The following is a 21030-nucleotide window of genomic DNA, read 5'->3' on the forward strand; positions in this document are numbered from 1 at the left end:
AGCAGCTTGAGGGTTCACTACACATACATATACATGCAAGCGCACACACACACTCACACACACATACACACACACACACACAACCAGCCAACCACCACCCCAATACCAGCACTTGCTTCTTAAAAATTCACACACACACACATACACACACACAGAGAGAGAGGAGGGAGGATTAAGTAATGCAAATGCCTCTTTTTTAATTGCATTTGTGAATCAGCAAAAAATGCACCATATGCAACGAATAAAGCCATGACTTATGTTCATCCTGAAATGAAGACAGCATTCTATCTATCACTAAATAAAATACTGCTTTTCAAAAAGAAGTGCTAGGAATGATTGAAAAACCAGCATGCCTCTTGAAGGGGGATGAAACATTCCAGGAGATGCCAGTCGTTCATGCAGTACGGATATATTTCTCTACATTTTGCTCCTACAGAGCACACAGAAAGATTTAGTGTTAGGCTTAATGAAACTAAGGAGCAGGAGAAGAAGGGGTCTCTCTCTCTCTCTCTCTCTCTCTCTCTCTCTCCGTCTCTCTCTCCCACATCTGTGTGCACTCTACCGCGCGTGCTTCAGTATTGTCTAGTAACGCGCATGCGCACAAGCCTTCCCACGCCCCACTGTTATTATCTCTATATTAAACAATATAACAATTCGGGGGATGAATTCATAACTCATGTTGAGGGTTTAAATTATTTTCAAAAGCTCCATTAAGCATTGAAGTCGCTGAGTGTGCAAATATTCAAGTGGTTAATAGAATTGAATAAAAATAGCATATTTACCCAAGATCAAGATCGCATTTGGTCGAATTTCCACTAAAACATCACGTTGAAGTGCAAAGCAAAGCAAATATGACCAAAAAAGAGGACGTTTTCTTAACTAAAATCCGGCCATGTTAATATAATTCCTCAGTGAGGGCTTTACAGTTTGTTCTCATTTGCTAAAACACATTTGTCCACTCAGACATCACATTTCCAAACCAGTTAACACACAGGCTGAAACTGAAGCTCACTGGCCAAAATGACTAATTTTGTTTGCAAAATATTCCAACACTGACAAAACGTCTTCTGGGAAGGCTTTCCACAAGTTTTAGGAGTGTGTTTATGGGACCATTCCACTAGAAGCACATTTGTGAGGTCAGGCACTGATGTTGGATGAGAAAACCTGGCTCGCAGTCTCTGCTCTAATTCATCCCAAAGGTGATCTATCAGGTTGAGGCCAGTCAAGTTCCTCTCATCCATGTCTTTATGGACCTTGCTTTGTGCACTGGTGTTCAGTCATGTTGGAACAGGAAGGGGTCATCCTCAAACTGTTCCCACAAAGTTGGTAGCATGAAATTGTCCAAAATGTCTTGATATGCTGAAGCATTAAGAGTTCCTTTCACTGGAGCTAAGAGGCCAAGAAACAACACCTGAATTCAATGATTTGATGGAGTGTCCCAAAACTTTTGGCTACATAACAAATATTAACTAGTTGGATTATGTTTATTAAATAAGGCTGTGTGGAATTGAGCCCTTATTTCAGACAAGGCTGAAAAATCACCACAGCGAAAAACATGTTAGATACAGATGATCGGAGCAAACTGTTTCTTAGTTTGTGTTTCACTGCTGATATTGAGCTTACACTATAATAATAGTGTAATGTATTTATTTCTTGTGCTTGTCGCTCTCATAATTATGACTTCTTCAACTTGTTCACTTTAATAATGTTGGATTTCAAAACCCCAAATTCCTGTTTATTCACTACGCAGGGAGTAATGTTGTAAAATGGTGTCCCAACAAAAGCCAAAAGACAACTGCTCGACCTGAGAGACTAAACGTTTCCTTTGTTTTAATCTATACATATTAGAGTAACTCATTATATTTCAGAGCTCTGTTCTCAATGTGAGCAGCCCAAACCAGTTCGTGTAAACCATTTGTGATGTGGCTCCGGACATAATGAGGTCCATTATCCAGTACGCTTGCTCAAAGCAGATAAGAATCATGTGAGCAAATCATGGAGGATCTGTCGGTGGCAGCCGTGTACACTGTATCTGTATCCGTGAGTGACATTGTTCAACTCTGCGAACAGTTCATGGAGAAGCAACTTTGCCCAGGGAACTGCAGTGAAATGAGGAGATTGGCCAGTACGTACTTCTGGCCTGATCTTCATCATCAAGCGACTCTCATGTTGGAGTGAAGCCTGCCATATCAGCTTGGTGTTTCTGCACCCAGTGCTTATTACCATATGTATTCAATCAATCATTACACATTTGACAACAAAATACAAAACAGTTATCAATATGAAATTACACTGTTCAAACTCACAACTCACAAAATAGAGTTGAAATACTCAGAACACATTTAGTCCATTCGTTCCTGATGATCATGCCACAGTTTCTCATCAACATCACATTGGATGCCTCCTTGCATGGCGTATCCATGCTCCCTGATCTGCAATCACTGCTGCCTGGATTTCACACAGTCGGATCGTATTGTTTGCCACGACCATATCTACAATGGCAGCTTCCTGTTCAGCACTACAGATCTTTCCTCTGCCACCAGTGTGTGGATTCTGTAAAGTAAAAATTGACATTATGACAGTCACATAAATAGGATTGATTGGACACAGTTTGTTCTGCTAACAGGGCGATGCTGTAAAGCTGAAACACACAGTGGTATGCAGTAACACTGTGACTTACCTGTTCTCATACCCAAAAAGCCTGACAGTAGATTCCACAGTGCTTCGACCCAGAATGGGCTGGACCCTTTGTCCAACCTCGTTAAAGGACAAGTCATGATGGATGACATGGTCAATAATTGTTACCCAAATTTCATTGGAAACTTGAGCTCTATTTTGTCCTCCACTTCACATGCAAACACCTCTTCCTCTGGCCACTCTTCCATGACCTCTTACTCTCCTTCCGTGCCTTTCACCTCTATGATCCATGGTTGCAAACAGCAACAGAGAGGTGGCATCTTTTATAGATGGAAGAGGACTGACTGCTGTTTGAAGAGCATTAGATATTCATAATTATGCAAGTTCTTTCTTTTAGCTGTGAATAGATATTTCCCTTTTGTTCAACACAGTTAATCCAATAGAGTTTGGGGTCTTTGAATGAGATCTGCGGTGGATGTTTTGAAAAAGAGTGTGAGAAATGTGTGAAACAAATAAAAAAGTGTTTAGACATTTGCAAGAGAAGACTTATGCTGTGCTAAGAAGGTGATGATGAAGATCAAGTGGATCCCAGTTTCATTAAGCGTGTTTTAGCAAATGAGAAAAACTGATATATTTTTATGTGGTTGATGAGTCCCTCTGCTGGAGAAAGAGGGCAGTCTGGATTATTTTAACGTTTACATTTACACCGCCCAGGCATAACATTATGACCACCTGCCTAATATAGTGTTGGTCCCCCTTTTGCTGCCAAAACAGCCTCGTCATGCCCTGTGTATTCTGGGACCTTTCTATCAGAACCAGCATTAACTTCTTCAGCAATCTGAGCTTGTAACTCTTCTGTTGGATTGGATCACACGGGCCAGCCTTCACGCCCCACGTGCATCAATGAGCCTTGGTCACCCATGACCCTGTCACCGGTTCATTACTGTTCCTTCCTTGGACCACTTTTGATAGATACTGACCACTGCAGACCGGGAACACCCCACAAGAGCTGCAGTTTTGGAGATGCTCTGATCCAGTCGTCTAGCCATCACAATTTGGCCCTTCGTCAAACTCGCTCAAATCCTTACTCTTGTCCATTTTTCCTGCTTCTAACACATCAACTCTGAGGACAAAATGTTCACTTGCTGCCTAATATATCCCACCCACTAACAGGTGCCATGATGAGGAGATCATCAGTGTTATTCAATTCCCCTCTCACTGCTCATAATGTTATGCCTGATCCGTGTACTGTATTTGTATTTTGTTCGCTTTTTTCAAACAATTACTGAAGAGAATTTAGATTTTTGTTAAGGTGTAAAATTTGCACATTGCAATTAAATTCTAATTTTTATTATTTTATTATTTTAATGTTCGGGAAATTTCACATAGAGTGGCACAAATCCCAATTTAAAAATAATTCATTTTTTATATTTTTGTATTTTAATGGGGTTTTTTTTAAAAATATATATCAAATAAGCACAATTCTACTTATTTCTTCTCATAATCTATTTAAGGTTATTGGCTTAATTGTAATGTTACTGCCCCCATGAAATGTATATTTAAAGTGCAAGTTCAAGTTCCAAGTGTTTCTTGTCATGTGCACAGTGAGGAAAACAAGTGTCCTTGTACAATGAAATTCTTTCTTTGCTGTCCACAGTGAATGCCAAAACAAGTACAAAAACTATGTAATAAAATAAAATGAAATCACACACATATATACACACACAAACATAATAAAAAATAAAACTATGCCGCAGAATTAGAGATATAGACTATGTAAATATATAAATATAGACTATGTATATCTGTATGTGCAAATGTACAATTTGGACTTATGTTGCAGTACAGTAACATGTGCAAGTGAAATGCGACTGTAGATGATAATAATAGCCGCAGTTACATTAACAAATGTGCAAAATGAGAAGGAACAATTTAGTCCACCTAATCTATAAGATAGATGAAATTAGTCTATGTCCTCTGGCTACCTGTTTAAAAGTCTAGTGGCTGAGGGAAAGAAGGAGTCTCTTAATCTGGAAGCCCTGCATTTCACACTCCTGTACCTCTGTCCTGAGGGTAGGAGTGTGAACAGTCCATGTTAGGTTGTTTTTATATGTCACATCACAGTGAAATTCTTTCTTCACATATCCCATCCTTGGAGGGTTGGGGTCAGAGCGCAGGGTCAGCCATGATGCAGCGCCCCTGGAGCAGGGTGGGTTGGGAGCCTTGCTCAAGGGCCCAACAGTGGCAGCTTGGTGGTGCTGGGGCTTGAACCCTAATCTTCCGGTTAACGACCCAGTGCCTTAACCGCTTAATGATGGAGGCAGCTCTCCTGTGGACTCTGTGGTGGTAAATGGTCTGCAGAGAGGTCAGTGGACTCCTGATGATCTTTTCAGCTGTCTTCACCACTCTCTGCAAAAGTCTGCGGTCCCTCACAGTAGTGCTGCCATACCACACGGTGATGCAATTGGTTAAGTCGCTCTCAACAACAAAGCTGTAGAAGTTGTTGAGGATCTTAGGTGACATGCCAAACTTCCTCCGCTGCTGCTGTGCCTTTTTAACCATGTGTCTGCTTAGTTGTTCTTTGTAGCATATGGATTTCTTTGTATTTACCACTTGTAATTGGAAAAAAAACAGTTGCATGTTCAACCTTGGTGTATTAAAATATAAATATAGCCAAAGGTTTGTGGACCCCTGCCTGTCACACCCATGTGAACATCCCTGTTCCAGATTTAATCCCCAGTTGTCTCATCTCTAGACTGTGTAGTGTGGCTGTGGGGATTTGTGCTCATTAAGCCAGAGCCTTGTTGTGTTGGGTGAGGAGGTACCTTGGTGTTGGGTGAGGAGGTCAGTGCTCCAGTTCAGTTCAGGTGTTCAGTGGGGTTGTGGTCAGGACTCTATACAGGAGTTCTTCCACATCACTGACCAAGCACTGGGTTATTGTCATGCTGGAACATGTTTGGGCCTCTTAGTTCCAGTGAAGGGAAGTCATAATACATACAAAGACCTTCTATACAATTGTGTGCTTCCAACTTAGTGTAGAAACCCACATGGGGGTGTGATGGTTAGGTGTCCACATACTTTTACCAAAATAGTGTATGTCACGTGAATGAAATCAATGAATATCCAAGATCATAATCAGCACAAAACGTTGCCAAATGTTGTAAGAAATCCCAACACCTCTGTATGTGTAATAAATGTAAAGCAACAAGAACAAGTGATTGAAATGATTCAACCTCATGTCTTATTCATTCTGTTGCAGTACCCGGGCGAGTGAAACACCGATCACGTGACACACCGGGTTGTCTCATATTTCGCCTGCAATATCGCACACAGTCGACGTGTTCTGATTTGTTAAAAATCAGACATATTGTTACAAAAAATTATACACGCCACACGCGTCGATTTTTTAAGATTATGTTCGATCGTTTAGCAGAAAGAACCATTTCAATCAGAGCCGTTTTGTCGTAGGCACTTCCGCGTGTTGCCTTAGAAAAAAAGCGCCAAGTTCTGCAGCTCGGGCTATTCACCTGAGTGTTTTATTGCCTACCCGTATTCCGATAAATCCCACCCCTGAAATGTGATTGGTTAGTCATCCACCGCTGCAGTAGACGGCCTTACTACAGAGACCACCATGAGCCAATCAGAACGCGGGAGGTGTGTCTTGCCGGAATAGGAGTGTGGGAGATGATATCGCGCCATCGAAGTTGTCAAGGTGTTTTTTACCTTTCGGTGAATCGGCGGAGATTATTCACAGAGCTACAAGTGGAGGTTGTGCATAAAGATGTGACCTAGGAGTCTAAAATAGCAAGCGCTGCTGTGTGAGGTTTGTGTTGAACTTTCTTCCTCTGAACTCTCTCAGGTAGTTGGATTAAACGAGCAGCAATATAGCGGGACTTTCCACTTACACTCTCCCGGGGCTTTTCGGCTAATGCTATAGGGTGGCTAGTTATCTTTGGGCTGAAGTACAAACCGCGTGTTCTTCCCTATATTACTGAGATACACTGTGAATAAAAGCAATGGCTCGTGCACGCCCTATGTAGCGCACTATGTATCGGGTAAGGAGCTAGTTGGGATGTAGCCTCGGTCTGTGACCGTGTTCGTGTAAATATTAGGTGTTTATCTTTTCTATAATTTTTTGGAGTTAACATTTTGACACGTAAATCAGGTGATAAGTGAGTAGATAATCATTTAGTTCAAATTATTATGATTGGTGGACTGTAGTGTATGGTGCATACACACTGTACAGAGCTGCTTTTAAAATGAGCGCCCGCTCTGTCTCTCTCTCTCTCTCTCTCTCTCTCTGTCTGTGTCTCTGTCTCTCTCTCTCTCTCTCTCTCTCTGTCTGTGTCTCTGTCTCTCTCTCTCTCTCTCTCTGTCTGTGTCTCTGTCTCTCTCTCTCTCTCTCTCTCTGTCTCTCTCTCTCTCTCTCTCTCTGTGTCTGTGTCTCTGTCGCTCTCTTTCTCTCTCTCTCTCTCTCTCTCTCTCTCTCTCTCTCTGTGTCTGTGTCTCTGTCTCTGTCTCTCTCTCACTCTCTCTCTCTCTCTCTCTGTCTCTCTCTCTGTGTCTCTGTCTCTCTCTCTCTCTCTCTGTCTGTGTCTCTCTCTGTCTCTCTCTCTCTCTCTCTCTCTCTCTCTCTCTGTCTGTGTCTCTGTCTCTCTCTCTCTGTCTGTGTCTGTCTCTCTCCCTCTCTGTCTGTGTCTCTCTCTCTCTCTCTGTGTCTCTGTCTCTCTCTCTGTCTGTGTCTCTCTCTCTGTCTGTGTCTCTGTCTCTCTCTCTGTCTGTGTCTCTGTCTCTCTGTCTCTGTCTCTCTCTCTCTCTGTCTCTCTCTCTCTCTGTCTGTGTCTCTGTCTCTCTCTCTTTCTCCCTCTCTCTTTTTCTCTCTCTCGGTCTCCCTCTCTCTTTTTCTCTCTCTCTGTCTCCCTCTCGGTCTCTGTCTCTCTCTCTCTTTCTCCTTCTCTCTCTGTTTCTCTCTCTTTCTGTCTGTGTCTCTGTCTCTTCCTCTCTCTTCCTCTCTGTGTGCGTCTCTGACTCCCTCTCGGTCTCTGTCTCTCTCTTTCTCCCTCTCTCGGTCTCTCTCTCTCTGTCTGTTTGTTTCTCTTTCTCTCTCTGTCTCTCTCTCTCTCTCTCTGTCTGTCTCTTTCTCTCAGGATTGTTGTTGGATCAGTAAAATGCCAGGTTTGCCGAGCGAGGGATCTGCAGTAGGTGTGGGGAGTCCGGTCAGGAAAAACCGTTTATCTCTAAAGTTTCTGCAAAAGAAAGAAACCAAGCGAGCGCTGGACTTCACCGAGCCTCAGGCTGAGGAACCCAACACTGCAGAACCAGCAGACACCACAAGGTGGGAGAACTCACAACACTGCAGTCTGCTCGTGTCTGTGCTTGTGAAAGACTTCCAATTAACCACTTATAATTAGCATGCGTGGCTAAGATATGTTTTGTAATGAAAGTCTGACTGAACAGTCCTGTATTTCCTGCCTTATAAGTACATGATGATGATGATGATGATGATGATGATGGTCACTTAAAAAAAAAAACCTTCTTTCATCTTCACCTAAAGTGATGCAGCAGTGTTTTATCTCCTTTAGGCTCGGTTTACATTGGACTGGGTTTCTTCTCCCGATTGTAAAATAATTCTTAGATTTTGTGCAGTCTTGGAATGCACACTGATCAAGCATAACATTATGACCTCCTGCCTAATATTGTGGTGTTCCCTCTTTTGCTGCCAAAACAGCCCTGATCCATCGAGGCACTGAAATGTGTGCTGTGGTATCTGGCACCGAGATGTTAGCAGCAGATCCTTTACGTCCTGTACGTTGTGAGGTGATGCAGCCTCATCCGCAACAAACTGTGATGCACTGTGTATTCTGACACCTTTCTATCAGAACCAGCGTTAACATCTTCAGCAATTTGAGCAACAGTAGCTCGTCTGTTGGATCAAATCACATGGACCAGCCTTTACTCCCCATGTGCATTGAATGAGCCTTGGCCGCCCATGACCCTGTCACCAGTTCACCACTGTTTCTTCCTTGGACCACTTTTGATAGATACTGACCACTGCAGACCGGGAACACCCCACAAGAGGTGCAGTTTTGGAGATGCTCTGATCCAGTCGTCTAGCCGTCACAATTTGGCCCTTATCAAACTCGCTCAAATCCTTACGCTTGCTCATTTTTCCTGCTTCTAACACATCAACTTTGAGGACAAAATGTTCACTTGCTGCCTAATATATCCCACCCACTAACAGGTGCCATGATGAGGAGATCATCAGGTGTTATTCACGTCACCTGTCAGTGTTCATAATGTTATGGCTGATCTGTGTATAATGAGACATGCTTTGAAGTTGAAGAAGAAACATACACTTGCATAACCCCAGCTTGTAAGGAAGTCATGATACAGTGCTCCTAGAGCAGAGAAAGTACAGAACCTTGATTATGGGCCCAACAGTGGCAGCTTGGCAGTGCAGGGATCCTCAGCATTTTGAAGCCACTTCTGTCCTGATGTCAGAGTTTTTTCCCCACACATCACACTCATGAACCATTGGCTGAACATCAGCTGCATAGACACAAAATTGGACACACTTCAGGAGTTTCAAAGTTCTCATATGATTGGTTGGATTCTACAGGATTTCTGGGAGACATGTGCGTCATGTTTTTTAACAGTCCTCCTGGAAGCAAACCCGTCATGATGCTCTACTTTCCTCATGGAAGAAGGAATGTGTCCTGTTTACAACTTTAAGAGCTGGATTTTCCAAATGATGTGACCATCGCAGTATAGACTCATTAATTTGCACAAAAAGAACACACTGGTCGCACACTGGTCTGTTTTTGAATGGGACATCTTTATATTTTCCCGCCCCTGTGATTGGTTGCTTTAGATGTCACTCAGACACCTCCTTACTGCGCTGCTTAGCCAATAAAACTGCTGCGGATTCCAGACCTCCTTCTGTCAGTTTGAAGGCCTGGCTAAACGAAACCGATGAAAGATCTCTGGCAATATCTTCAGTTTTATATTAATAAATTGCTACAGCACTTGTCTAAAAACCCCGAGGCATAGATTATGCAAAACCCACGAGGCAGCTGCAAATACTGTAGTGTCACTGGGAACAAAACGTGCTAATGGACATGAGAAAATACCCTTATTACATCAAACTCACGTTGGTTACGCAAAGCCGGGATCAAGCCGATTGTTGACATGAGTGTAGTGATTCTAGCATTTGAGGGTCTTTGTACAATCTGACATGGACAGATGTGGTCTGTTAAAGAAATCAGATATTATTAGGATCAGACTGCTGAGATCATGCAGTGTGAAATTGCACTATAATTTTTTTTTTTCCCTCTGCAGTTGTGATCAGGTTGTGCCAGCGCCTTGTCACTCATCTGTTTCCTGTGGAAAAAGAGAGAGCTTTGTACCTTTTGTTGGCCTTAACAATCTCGGAAACACCTGCTACCTTAACAGCATCCTTCAGGTATGTACCATTAAAATGTCAGGTGTGACACACAGGCTTTTATTTCTGTTCAGACTGAAACCACATTTGATCGAGTTTTTCTCCCTCCCTCTTCATTTGCTATAAAGCAGTATGAAGGCAGGCCAGGGAGGACTGTACACATAATAATTGGGGATGACCTGGCCTTAATCATGCAACTGTAAGATACACATGGCTCTTCAATGCTTGACAATTAAGTGTTAAAACTGTTGAGAAAAGTAGAATCCTCCCTGGTCTTCTGCTGTCATAGCTCAGGTTCACGTCTCGTCTATTTTGGCGTGCTTTTCTGCTTACCACAATAATACAGAGTGGCTATAAGTTACTGTTACAGACTCTCAACTAGTCTGGTCATTCTTAGTCGTCCTCATGTTCCCATACGCAGACCTGCGGCTCACTTTTTCTTTATTGCACCATTAAGAAGAATATCATTACATAAAGCTGCTGAACCATATATGTATTTAATGCATTTCACTTCTACAACGTGATTGGCTGGATTAGATATTTGCCTGAACGAGTAGGTGTTCCTAATATAGTGCTCGGTGAGTGTGTGTATAAAGTACACCAACTTGCACATTTATGTAAATGAAAATGCAAGTATAATGGCTGCGCCACACCTCATTCCTTCATTTTGTAAAGCAGGGGAAATGCCACTGACGATCATTCTGATCTGACACACCCTCCTAGTTCATAGCATTTAGGTAGTTTCATTTTTAATGCTATTGGAGATTCATGAATATTACATGCTTAGTAGATGAGATCTTCATTACCACAAAGCACTTTTTGAAACCAAGTTGTGCAAAAAGGAAATCTTTTATAATTACATGCCATTACTAATGACTCTCTATCATTACAGGTATTGTACTATTGCCCTGGTTTTAAAGATGCTGTTAAGACGTTGTATCGGTTGTCTAAGTTAAAAGACAAACAGAAAGAAGATGCTACCAAAAGTGAAGAGGTTTGTTTGTTTGAGAGTCTTTCTGTCCTTACTGAGAATTATTAAGGCTGTTTGCTGAATATTAGATTGCATGAAAACATTACAGTAATCCCCCGTTTATCCCTGAGGTTACGTTCCCAACCCACCCGTGATAAACAAAAATCCGCGATACACGGACGCCACCCACAAATGCTTTAATAATAAAAAAAAAATTGTTTAAGCCATAAATGACCCTCCCACACTCTTTAAACACACACAAAAAACATTGGGAAGCATATAGCTAGATGAATTTTGGGTAAATTCGTAGAAATATCACATTTATAGTGAGTACTGTATGTAGGTATGTTTCTTGCCAGAAGCCTTAGAAGGTGCAGAGCGTTTGGGCGACAGGTAAGGCTTGCAGGAAAGCCGTAAAAATACAGCGTACACAGAACAGAAACACTCGGGACAGTGACACGCCAAGAACTGGGATGTTCCCCAACTACACGCATAGCCAGCAGCCAATCACAACCATGATTAAATGAATGGGGCATTCCGATTGGCCAGACTCGTTCCTCCAGCCGTACTGTGTTTTTTTTTATTTTTTTATTTTCAGCATCCCCGCACCGTGCTTTCCTAAACAACGCTACGTGTTCTTATTAACATTTTACTTCATTTTAATTAATGTTTATAAATTGTAATTAATAATTATATTTTTATTAATAAATTACCTTTTCATCATAAAAACAATTCACTATAAGGTTTGTTGATAAATTAGTTATGTTCAAATTTATCCAGTGTTTAATGGAATGTACTGTTTAATACAATATTTTTATATTATTTATTTTATTAAGAATATTTTTTATTATTATTCAATATTTTTTTAATAATATAATAATTAAAAAAAGCCTGTTCTCTGTTGATTGTGAAGTTCATGATAAAGGTACAGTATTGTGCAGCACTACTACTAGACCAGCATTTTGAAAAATTTCTTCTTCTTTGCCACCACCATTTGTCCTGCAGAAAGACTCGTGTGAAGACTCTCTGCCTGTTCACATGGAATTACTGCACAGCTTCCAGACTTTAATATGTTCTGTAGAGCAGCTGCAGTCGAGTTTCCTGTTTAACCCAGACAAGTATAATGAAGGAGAGCTGGCCACACCCCCACGCCGAATACTCAATACTCTCAGGTACTACTGAAACATTTACAGTGCTGATGATCTTTATGCCTGGGTGATGTGGTGATTATAATGTCATTATATCATAATAGACTTTCATGAGTAGTGTCAGATGTCAGAATCGTGTTATATTCTTGTCATTTTGCCAGCCAGTGCATAGGTACTTAGTACAGATTTAATATTTTTAACCTAATCATCATTGCTGTATGTTTTTAATGGATATATTAGTTAGATGGTTCAAGTTTAGTGTCTTGCAAATTTTTTTAATTCACAAAACGTAATATACAGACAATGCACAAGAATTAAATTATGAATTTAGTTCAACAAAAAACATTGCTTTATGGACAAAATGGTGATAGTTATTCTCATTCTCAAATTTAATATAAATAATTTTTTTTTTTGTACATTTTTCCCACAAATACACTTTAGGTGGTGCTAAATGTCCTATTTGTTATCATTGGGTGATTTATCATATTTAGTCCAAGTTTTAAAGTTTTTGTGATGATCAAACCATGATATAGAGAAATTGGAGCAGGTGTAACCTGTTATATGGTTGGTGTGATATGAATTAATATTTAGTTATAGTTATGGCCATAAAATATTTTTGTGGCACAGAATGGATGTACTTTTTTTTTTATTGAACAACTCTTAATACTTCACTTTGTACACATACAGACAATTGAATCCTATGTATGAGGGCTATCTGCAGCATGATGCACAGGAGGTACTGCAGTGCATCCTCGCGTATATCCAGGAAGCCTGTGACACCATAAAGAAAGAACTTAAATCCAATCCCGATGAAAAACCTGGAGTGTGTGAGCATATCACAAAAGGTGAGACAACAGATGGGATGACGCCTACCGTAGAGGAAGAGGAGAGCTCTGATGGACAGCTGAGCGGGAAAAGGAAGAGCGACACAGAAGTGGGCAATGCCAAGAAGAAGCCCAAATCTCAGAGCAAACCCAAGAAAAGCAATGAGGAATGCAGACCTTTCACCCGCTCAAAGAGAAAATCCTCCGGTGGTGATTTGGGAAAACCAGTCAGTGACCAGACCGATGTGGCAGAGAAGGACAAGGAGGAAAAAGAGAGAGGAAGCAACACAGAGGAAGCGAAAAGCGAAGGAACTGCAAAGGAACCAAATAAAAGGAAGAAGAGGGCAAAGCTGAACTGGTTGAAACCTTCAGGGAAGCAGCCCAGTATTTTCTCCAAATTCCGCAGCATGGGTCGAATCAGCTCTCATGTTGGAGACAGAGCAGACAGCAACGACCAGGACATGAGCAGCAGTGAGCAGTCTCAGGATAAAAGCACTCCTAAAAGTGACAAGACCATACAGAATCAAACTGCACCAAAGACAGAAGGTAACTTCAACAGAGAACCTGATGACTGTGTTGTGTAATTTCAGGTAGCAACTAATCTCTAATGGGTAGCATTACCCATTATGCTGTATTCCTTGGGTTTTAAAAATCTTATAAATTCCCTATGAGCTTTATGAACTCGCTCATATTTACACTACACCATTTTTTCAGACACAGATCTCCATGGCTTGGATATGCTGAAGCAGCTGTTCCAGGGTCAGCTGGTGCTGAGGACACGCTGTCTGGAGTGTGAGTGCTACACCGAGAGGAGAGAGGACTTCCAGGACATAAGTGTACCAGTGCAAGAGGATGAGACCAGCTGCTCAGAGCCCAGTTCAGAGAGTGAGTACAGCCAGATCAATGTGAAGATACACAAAAAATATAAAGATTTATAATTAGGTCTTATAGAAACCAAACCTCCATTCAGTTACATGCTTATGAACTGAATGAAAGAGCTGAGCATTTGGATCTCGGTTCATTTTTTTTTTTGCAGGTCAGTTTCAATCTATGCTCAATGTCTGCTTTGCTTTTCCTCAGTTTCCCCAGATCCTAAGCCAGAACAGAAGACTCTGAGGTGGGCCATCTCTCAGTTTGCATCAGTGGAGCGGATAGTTGGACAGGATAAATATTTCTGTGAGACCTGTCACCACTACACTGAGGCAGAGAGGAGTCTTCTGTTTGACAAGACCCCTGACGTCGTCACCATTCACCTCAAGTGTTTTGCAGCCAGTGGCTTGGAGTACGTTTCTTAGATTGCATCATTTATAATTATTCATTCTTAAGAATTTCATCTATATTCATTTTTCAAGGAAATGACTGTCTAGTCATGGGTATTGATTCGTTTCCTATAGCAGTAGCTCTGTCAGCTGTTATAGGATGCAGATAACTGCACATTTTACCGTTTTATTCCTTAATTAGATAATTACGTCCTCTTCGTAGCGCAGCGTATCCTTTTGAAAAATAAATGTAGCTTCCGATGTAACTGTTTACTTCCTGTTTTTTGGACAGGATGGACCCATATGCTGGACTGTCAAAGGTGAACACACCACTCCTCACTCCCCTTAAACTCTCCTTGGATGAATGGAGCACACGACCCTCATCGACGCACGAGCAGCACCATTACAGGCTCTTCGCCGTGGTCATGCACAGTGGAGTGACCATCAACAGCGGCCATTACACCACCTACGTCCACATGATGGACCTCCATCGCACCAAGCTTGAGCTCCATTCTCAGGAGAAGGGCCTGAAAGAGGAAGACAGTGAGACAAAACCACTAAAAAAGGAAGATGTTTCCCCACCCGACTATGATGATGGTGAGGTGTCCTTCAGCGTGAGCTCCAAAGTGAAGAATCTGACTAACGGATCGAGTCTGTCTAGCAAAGCCGGAGGAAAGAGGTCTACAGAAGGGGTCAGTCTACTGGGAGGCCAGAGAAGCATCTCAAGCTACGAGATCAGTGCCAGCAAGCAGGCCGCTTCAGAGAAACCTTCTAACATGGCTGCCTACGCCAGTTCTCCTGTGCAGAATGGAGTGTTGAAGAAGGAGAGGGATGAAGAAGGAGATGGTGTGAAAGAAGAGAGTCAGGTGAGCGTGGACATGGCTTTACAGAACCTCCTGGACTACGAAGGGAAGTGGGTGCTGTTCGATGACTCCGAGGTCAGGCTGTTTGAGGAAGAAGAGTTCCTCCGTGCGTGCTCTCCTGACACCTGTTCCACCTCCACACCATACCTCCTCTTCTACAAGAAGGTCTCAGTGGAAATGACCTGAAGGACATCTGGACCACAGCTAATGTTCAGAAAGAACTCGCAGAAGAACCAAGCTAAAGACGAGTTGAAAAGGAATACTCCAGGGACGACAACTTGATCTCTGTCTGCCTCATGCGTCATTACCACATTTCTTTATGGTCACTGTAATGACCAGGCTGGACAGGTCATAAATTTTTAAGCTAGTCATCCAGTAGACGTCGTCTCAATTACATTCTAGTCTGTGGTAATCACCCATGTGCTTCAAATGCAGATGATTCTGGAAAAAATTCTTAAGCATTCCTTAAACAGATGTGTTTGTGTTATATATATATATATATTTTGTATGCCATGGTGCTGCATTTGTACCTGTATGTGTGTTTTTCCCCCTTATTCCCTTCTGTCACAAATGTTTTCTTTCTTTCCTAGCTACAGAACATGACATGAGATTATCACCTACTTTTTCAGAGGCCCTTACAAAATGCACCTTGGCACTAACAGTAGTGCACTTAACGGCCTGTAGGTCTTTGTTCTCCAGTGGCCCGAAATAAGTCAGGTAAATTCCTCATGCACTGGTTTTTATACTTCGATTTTTATTTTTAAAGGATTTTCATTTTATTCTTGATGTACAGCTTCATATTATTTGCAGGATGTTCCATTTAAGTTGTAAATATTACCATAGTATAGCGTTTAGTCTCCATGTGCCAGTGTTTTCTGTTCAGGTCAGAACAGATGAAAGCCAGCTCTGAGACCTGAGCAGAGACGAGCCGTTTGCACACAGACGTGAGGGATAGCCGGGCTTGGTCGTGTCGTCTAGAGGGAAACTGCAAGGAATAGAGATATATTTTTGTAGCTTTTATCCTACTGTACCTCATTGCAGTTTCCCATGTTGCGAGATCCTGGACTTCAGAGCTAGCTCTACTCGGTCATTTCTGAAATAAGCTACATTTTGTATCAGAAGTGAGAGTAGATCGAAAATGTTATGGATATGTAAATAGTTAGAGAAGAGATGAGACATGCCCCTCATCTCTACAGGGTTAACTGGCGTCAACAGCTAAAGCCATTACCTATACGCAATAAATACAGACTTTAGTTTTTCATATGGAGACATCATCTGTGCCTGGAGAAAAGGCAGTTCGATTATATTTGTGGGGGTAAGGCTTTGTGTAAATTCCTTTTGTGCCTTTTTTGTAGATTCTCTTGTACACCCATTAAACACCAGCAAATTAAAAGCCAACTTGTGCTCTCATTTCAGTCAAACAAACCATTTGACATTGTGCATTAAAATATTTATTTAGTAAAATATTCAAGGTAAACAAAAGCTACATAAAATTATTCAAATGTTTAAAACATTTCAATAACTTTTAAACAAATGTAACAATGGAAAAAAATCCATGATCAATAATGGTACGGTTTGGTTTTTTTGTTGGTTTTTTTTTTTGCTTGCTTTTCATTCGGGTTAAATAGTAAACTTTCCAAAGTCGTACCATGTGTGATAAAAAAAAAAATGCTTGAGGACGTGGGGATGGAGGGAAGAAAAAAAGTGCACACGATATATTAAATAGAGTTTTGACACAGGCTGAAAGAGTGTAACAGGTTGTCTCTGTAAACCCATACAAAAGTGGAATGACACTTACCATAACACTTAGCTTAGCTTTTCTCCTTTCTGGCAAAAAAAAAACACTGATTTTTTTTATCCCCCCCCCCATGAAGAGTTGAATATTTACAAGCAAATAAATAAAACGCCGTCGGTTGCATCGTCTCGTCTGCCTCACATGTCGAGCTTACGGAGGCTCATCCTGCTAAACGAGTCTCTGGAGGTGGGGAAAAAAAAATGAAAGATAGAAGTGGTAGATTAGGACAAATCTGTTGTAATGGCGCATATTGCTCTCTATTTATTCCACCAAATACAGAAGTTTATTTGGAGGCGCTCTACCTGGTCAAGCTGTCCGTTTGCTGCATTAGCAAAACAAATCAGAAATGCAGTGCGTGTTAATGATGCAAATATCTTTATCGTGTCAAAAGTTTTAGATACAAATTAGATGACTTAGACAGCGCAAAATGATTTCTTCATTCAAACAAACCCTGACTGATTAAATGATCAACTGTGTGTGTGTGTGGCAGTCTGGGGAAAACCAGCAGGATGTTGCGATGGAAAAAATCAGCTTAGAATCACTAACTGAATTGTTTCTGCCTGTAATATACACTTCTTATTAAATAAAAAACAAATAATTTACCAAAAAAATAAATAAAGTTTATTCAGGCTACCTTGCCTTGGCTTTCTGCCTGCAAAGCTCATGTTGTATAAGTCTAAAAATATCTAAAATCTTGCAAGTGTGAAACGGTCAGTTTCACAGTTTACGCTATTCTTTGAAATGCTTCGTGTTGTGGTGAAACAGGACACAAGCCAATAAAGTGTAGTCTGATAATGACTCAAAAATGTCAGTCGTGCTCCCGCTCGATTATATCGTTATTCAGAGAACAGTGCTTACGAGCTTTGTACAGATTGACTGTATTAAATTACATTATAACAAGAAATGAGGCCCACAGAATGAATCAGTGATGATTTCCGAGGCTCACGTGTTCATTTGACCTCCGGTGATTAACTCGTAAAAATTTGTCTTGAATGCAAATGAAATGCATTTTGGTCCTCAAACCAGACTTTTCAGGGATTTTAGGAATGCCTGCAGTTTTCAGAACTATATACAGTAGAAAACGTACATCAGGCTGCCGTTTGAGAGTTCTCCATGATGTACAATGTTTGATTAGATTTCCTTCCTCTCTTCAAGCAAGAAATCAAATCCTGCATCATAGATGTAATGTTTCCTGTAGATGTAGGATAATGTTAATGCTTGGCTACAGATGCTTACACACAGTGAGCAGCTTCTTCACCCGTGCTTTACACACAAATGCCAAAGAAATAATTCAATATTCCAAATTTGAGCTTCTCTTTGACGCTGAGATATGAATTTTCTTTCACTGGCATGTGCACAATTTTCATGGGAATCCCTTGCTCTAGACTCCGACATCGACCTATTCGCCATCTAATACAACACTCTTGCCTCAAGCCTTAAACATTCCGAGGTTTCTAACCTGTGAGAGTTGACCTGGAGCACAGGTTTGTAGAGCTGTGGGATCTTCCTGTTAATGAGCGGCTGAAGAGCCTCCTTCAGCCTGTGGTAATTCCTCTCAAGCTCCCGCTGGTATTCCTTTTGGTCAGGACCTATCAAACTCTTATTTTTGCGGAGGGCGTCTTCACACCTAACGACGAACAGGCAGGATGTTGGGGTTAGCTTATGTTACACACACACACACAAAAAATGCATTCATCCTCTGGATTGATGGTGGAGAAAATAACGTTGGATGAATGTCAGAGATGTAGTCTTTATACCGTTTGGTGAAGTCTTTAAAGCAGAGTCTCAGCTTGTTGTGGTGTCTGTAGAGTTTAGGATCACTTGGAATTTCCGACAGGAAGACCTGAGCGACCTCTAGTGGACCCTGGGGAAAATATACACACAAGTCAGAAGGTTTGGGTCAGCTTCAACCAGGTAGGCCCAGGTCTAAGTTGACCCCATGAACTTTGTGTTCTGCAGTGAGGGGTACTTGCACTTTATTAACCATTATTTATAATCATCGCCTTTTACAGTATTATCACTATGGATGGATGGATAGATAAGTATAGTAATTATTACTCATCATAGGGAAGTCATGTCACTTTTTTTTTTTTTAAGTAAGCTGTATTATTTATAGAGTTGATCTGATTTGGCCTTTCTCCATCTCCAGTGACGTGCATATGGACAATCAAGGTAGTTCATGCTATTGTTGTATTTTTCCCAGAGAGAAAAGCTCTGTAAACAGATACAGTTTCCACTGGATGACACCATGTTGATGCGAGTGTATATAATCACCTGGTTGACTGTCGTACCCACAGACCCCTGCAGCACCATCTGTAACATCTTGGCATCAGCTGGATCCTGGTGAGTGGCGAAGGCCAGTTCCTGTGTCTTCTTCTGCATGTCCTCAATGGCCACCTCAATGGGCATGGAGATGATCTGAGCACAGTGGAGACGAAAAAAAAAATGAGAAACTCGACAGGGCAAACGCCCGTGCTCGTACTTAATAGTGCGATCGCTAGTGCAAACCACTACTGTTCACACTAGTGTGGTTACTAGAATGGTATTTGTGGTTCACTTCCCCTTCTTGCTTTTCTTTTCATGGCTTTCAAAACAGCCGAGAGTCGTACCTCCTCCTTGTGAATGATGTTGATGCGGGTTTTGATGTAGGGAAACGCGTGGCTGGTGGTGAGAATGGTCTTGCGCTTGTACTGCTCGTGCAGGTCTCCGTGTGCGCGGCCGTCTAGCGTGAACGGCGTGCAGTAAACGAAGCGGCGCAGGTTGTAGTTCTTGTCGAAATACGTGATGCGGTCCTTCATCTCGTACGTGTCGAAGTACGGCTCCACATACGTGATCTGAATGAAAGCCTGTGACGAAACAGTCAGTTCGCATGCAGGTTCGCGTCGGTGTGTGCACAAATACACAGGGAAGTCGAGAATTATTGGCAACCTTCACAAAGTAATTGAACACAAATAAACAAAATAGTAACCTCTGGAAAATATATGTACCAAAAATATCGCTACTTATTTTCAAGAAGGATGGAGGAGGATATTATATTACATGCACACAATAATATACGGTTAGAATGGGAAAAAGTCTGTATATAATAGTTTCTGGCTGAAAACTGTAATTATTACTATTTTTCTTTTCTACAAATAAATATATAAAATCCAAAAGCAGCCAACAGCAAGTAGTTTTAAAAAAGAGGCAAAAAGTCAAGGTTTTGAAAATAAGGTCATGCATGACCTCTACTTATGTAAGTGTTATCAGGTGAGGGATGCAAAGGCTGTTTAGTGGACACACACCAGCACTAGGGGTATGCAAACATCTGCGCTCAACTCTAAATAACACTGCTGTTTCCTCATAAAGCTGCTGATTCACACACACACACACACACACCTTATTTGGATCCAGTTTACATTTGTCCACTGGATTCGAGTCCTTGATAACTTCAACTTGATCCTCACCAAATCTCTCCCCGTAGAAACCCTAAACACGACAAAGAAGTGAATGGGAAAATGTAACACAGGCTCTGGGAAAACCTTTTTAAATAGTGACCTCAATGCAAAACTTCTCAGTGCTTTTATGTTAATAAAAAATAAGTGCACAATCCTGAGAATTAAAATGGATTTTAATTGTAATATATCAAAAAGGAAAGACCAAGCACGGGTTCTTTCAACGATATTTTAAAGAAATCATTGTGTGTAAGTGCTGAACGGTTGAAAATGCGGCATATAATGAGAGGACTGAGATCACTAGTCTGATCTGAAGCACACAAGAGCACTAAACCCTGTGTCCCATAAATAGGTGCTGGCAAATGGCTGGGTTTGTCCGGTTACTCTGGTTCATATTGTGCTTTTTTCACGAGCCCATTGTACTCCAACAGCATAAAAGGCTAGACACAGGGACCATTCGTTTCCATTCTGTCTTATATATTTGTTATATTTATTTTCCACGCTATATTATAAACATGCATTAATACTGTCTACTGTACAATCACATAAATATTACTGAATACTCCATAAATCAAATTTATATACATAGATCTACATTATAAATAAAGGCTGGGAAAAATGTCCTCTTCTATCCACATCTAGGGCATTGTGACCCTATG

The 21030-nt window shown here is 41.3% G+C and overlaps 2 protein-coding genes across 23 annotated transcripts in view; one reads left to right on the forward strand and one right to left on the reverse strand.

Moving 5' to 3' along the window:
• The first annotated feature begins 6296 nt into the window (after window positions 1-6296).
• Window positions 6297-16856, forward strand: usp1 (ubiquitin specific peptidase 1). 2 transcript variants are annotated; one of them, XR_009206122.1, is made up of 10 exons: window positions 6297-6460; window positions 7785-7972; window positions 9976-10099; window positions 10971-11072; window positions 12054-12220; window positions 12884-13566; window positions 13735-13905; window positions 14101-14302; window positions 14572-15859; window positions 16026-16856. XR_009206122.1 is itself a non-coding variant. In XM_058403701.1 (9 exons), exons 2-9 carry the CDS (start codon window positions 7806-7808, stop codon window positions 15326-15328), a joined length of 2373 nt encoding a protein of 790 aa, XP_058259684.1. In that variant the 5' UTR covers window positions 6297-6460; window positions 7785-7805; the 3' UTR covers window positions 15329-16856. The 2 variants fall into 2 exon arrangements, 1 of the variants encoding a protein (XP_058259684.1); XM_058403701.1 differs by having other exon boundaries at window positions 14572-16856.
• The window catches only part of dock7 (dedicator of cytokinesis 7), a 60964-nt gene continuing 56504 nt past the window's right edge, over window positions 16571-21030 (reverse strand). For 20 of the 21 annotated variants that reach the window (XM_058403700.1, XM_058403699.1, XM_058403696.1 and 17 more), the window contains 6 exons: window positions 20316-20405; window positions 19547-19783; window positions 19212-19355; window positions 18695-18801; window positions 18397-18564; window positions 16571-17117 (listed from right to left, as the gene is read on the reverse strand). In XM_058403700.1, coding sequence (XP_058259683.1) covers window positions 17075-17117; window positions 18397-18564; window positions 18695-18801; window positions 19212-19355; window positions 19547-19783; window positions 20316-20405 — 789 coding nt within the window. In that variant the 3' untranslated portion in view covers window positions 16571-17074. Of the gene's footprint in view, window positions 17118-17239; window positions 17260-18396; window positions 18565-18694; window positions 18802-19211; window positions 19356-19546; window positions 19784-20315; window positions 20406-21030 lie in introns of all 21 variants that reach the window. The other variant, XM_058403683.1, reaches the window with a different exon arrangement.

Source organism: Hemibagrus wyckioides, linkage group LG11 (assembly GCF_019097595.1).
Source record: "Hemibagrus wyckioides isolate EC202008001 linkage group LG11, SWU_Hwy_1.0, whole genome shotgun sequence".
In the NCBI taxonomy this organism is placed as follows: domain Eukaryota; kingdom Metazoa; phylum Chordata; class Actinopteri; order Siluriformes; family Bagridae; genus Hemibagrus; species Hemibagrus wyckioides.

What these genes read in the sequence shown, in the direction of transcription:
- usp1 (XM_058403701.1), top strand. Translation starts at nt 7,806, where the DNA reads ATGCCAGGTTTGCCGAGCGAGGGATCTGCAGTAGGTGTGGGGAGTCCG. An exon ending in ACCTTAACAGCATCCTTCAG is followed by an intron (nt 10,100 to 10,970) that starts GTATGTACCATT and finishes CTATCATTACAG; the next exon opens with GTATTGTACTATTGCCCTGG. An exon ending in AACTGCACCAAAGACAGAAG is followed by an intron (nt 13,567 to 13,734) that starts GTAACTTCAACA and finishes CCATTTTTTCAG; the next exon opens with ACACAGATCTCCATGGCTTG.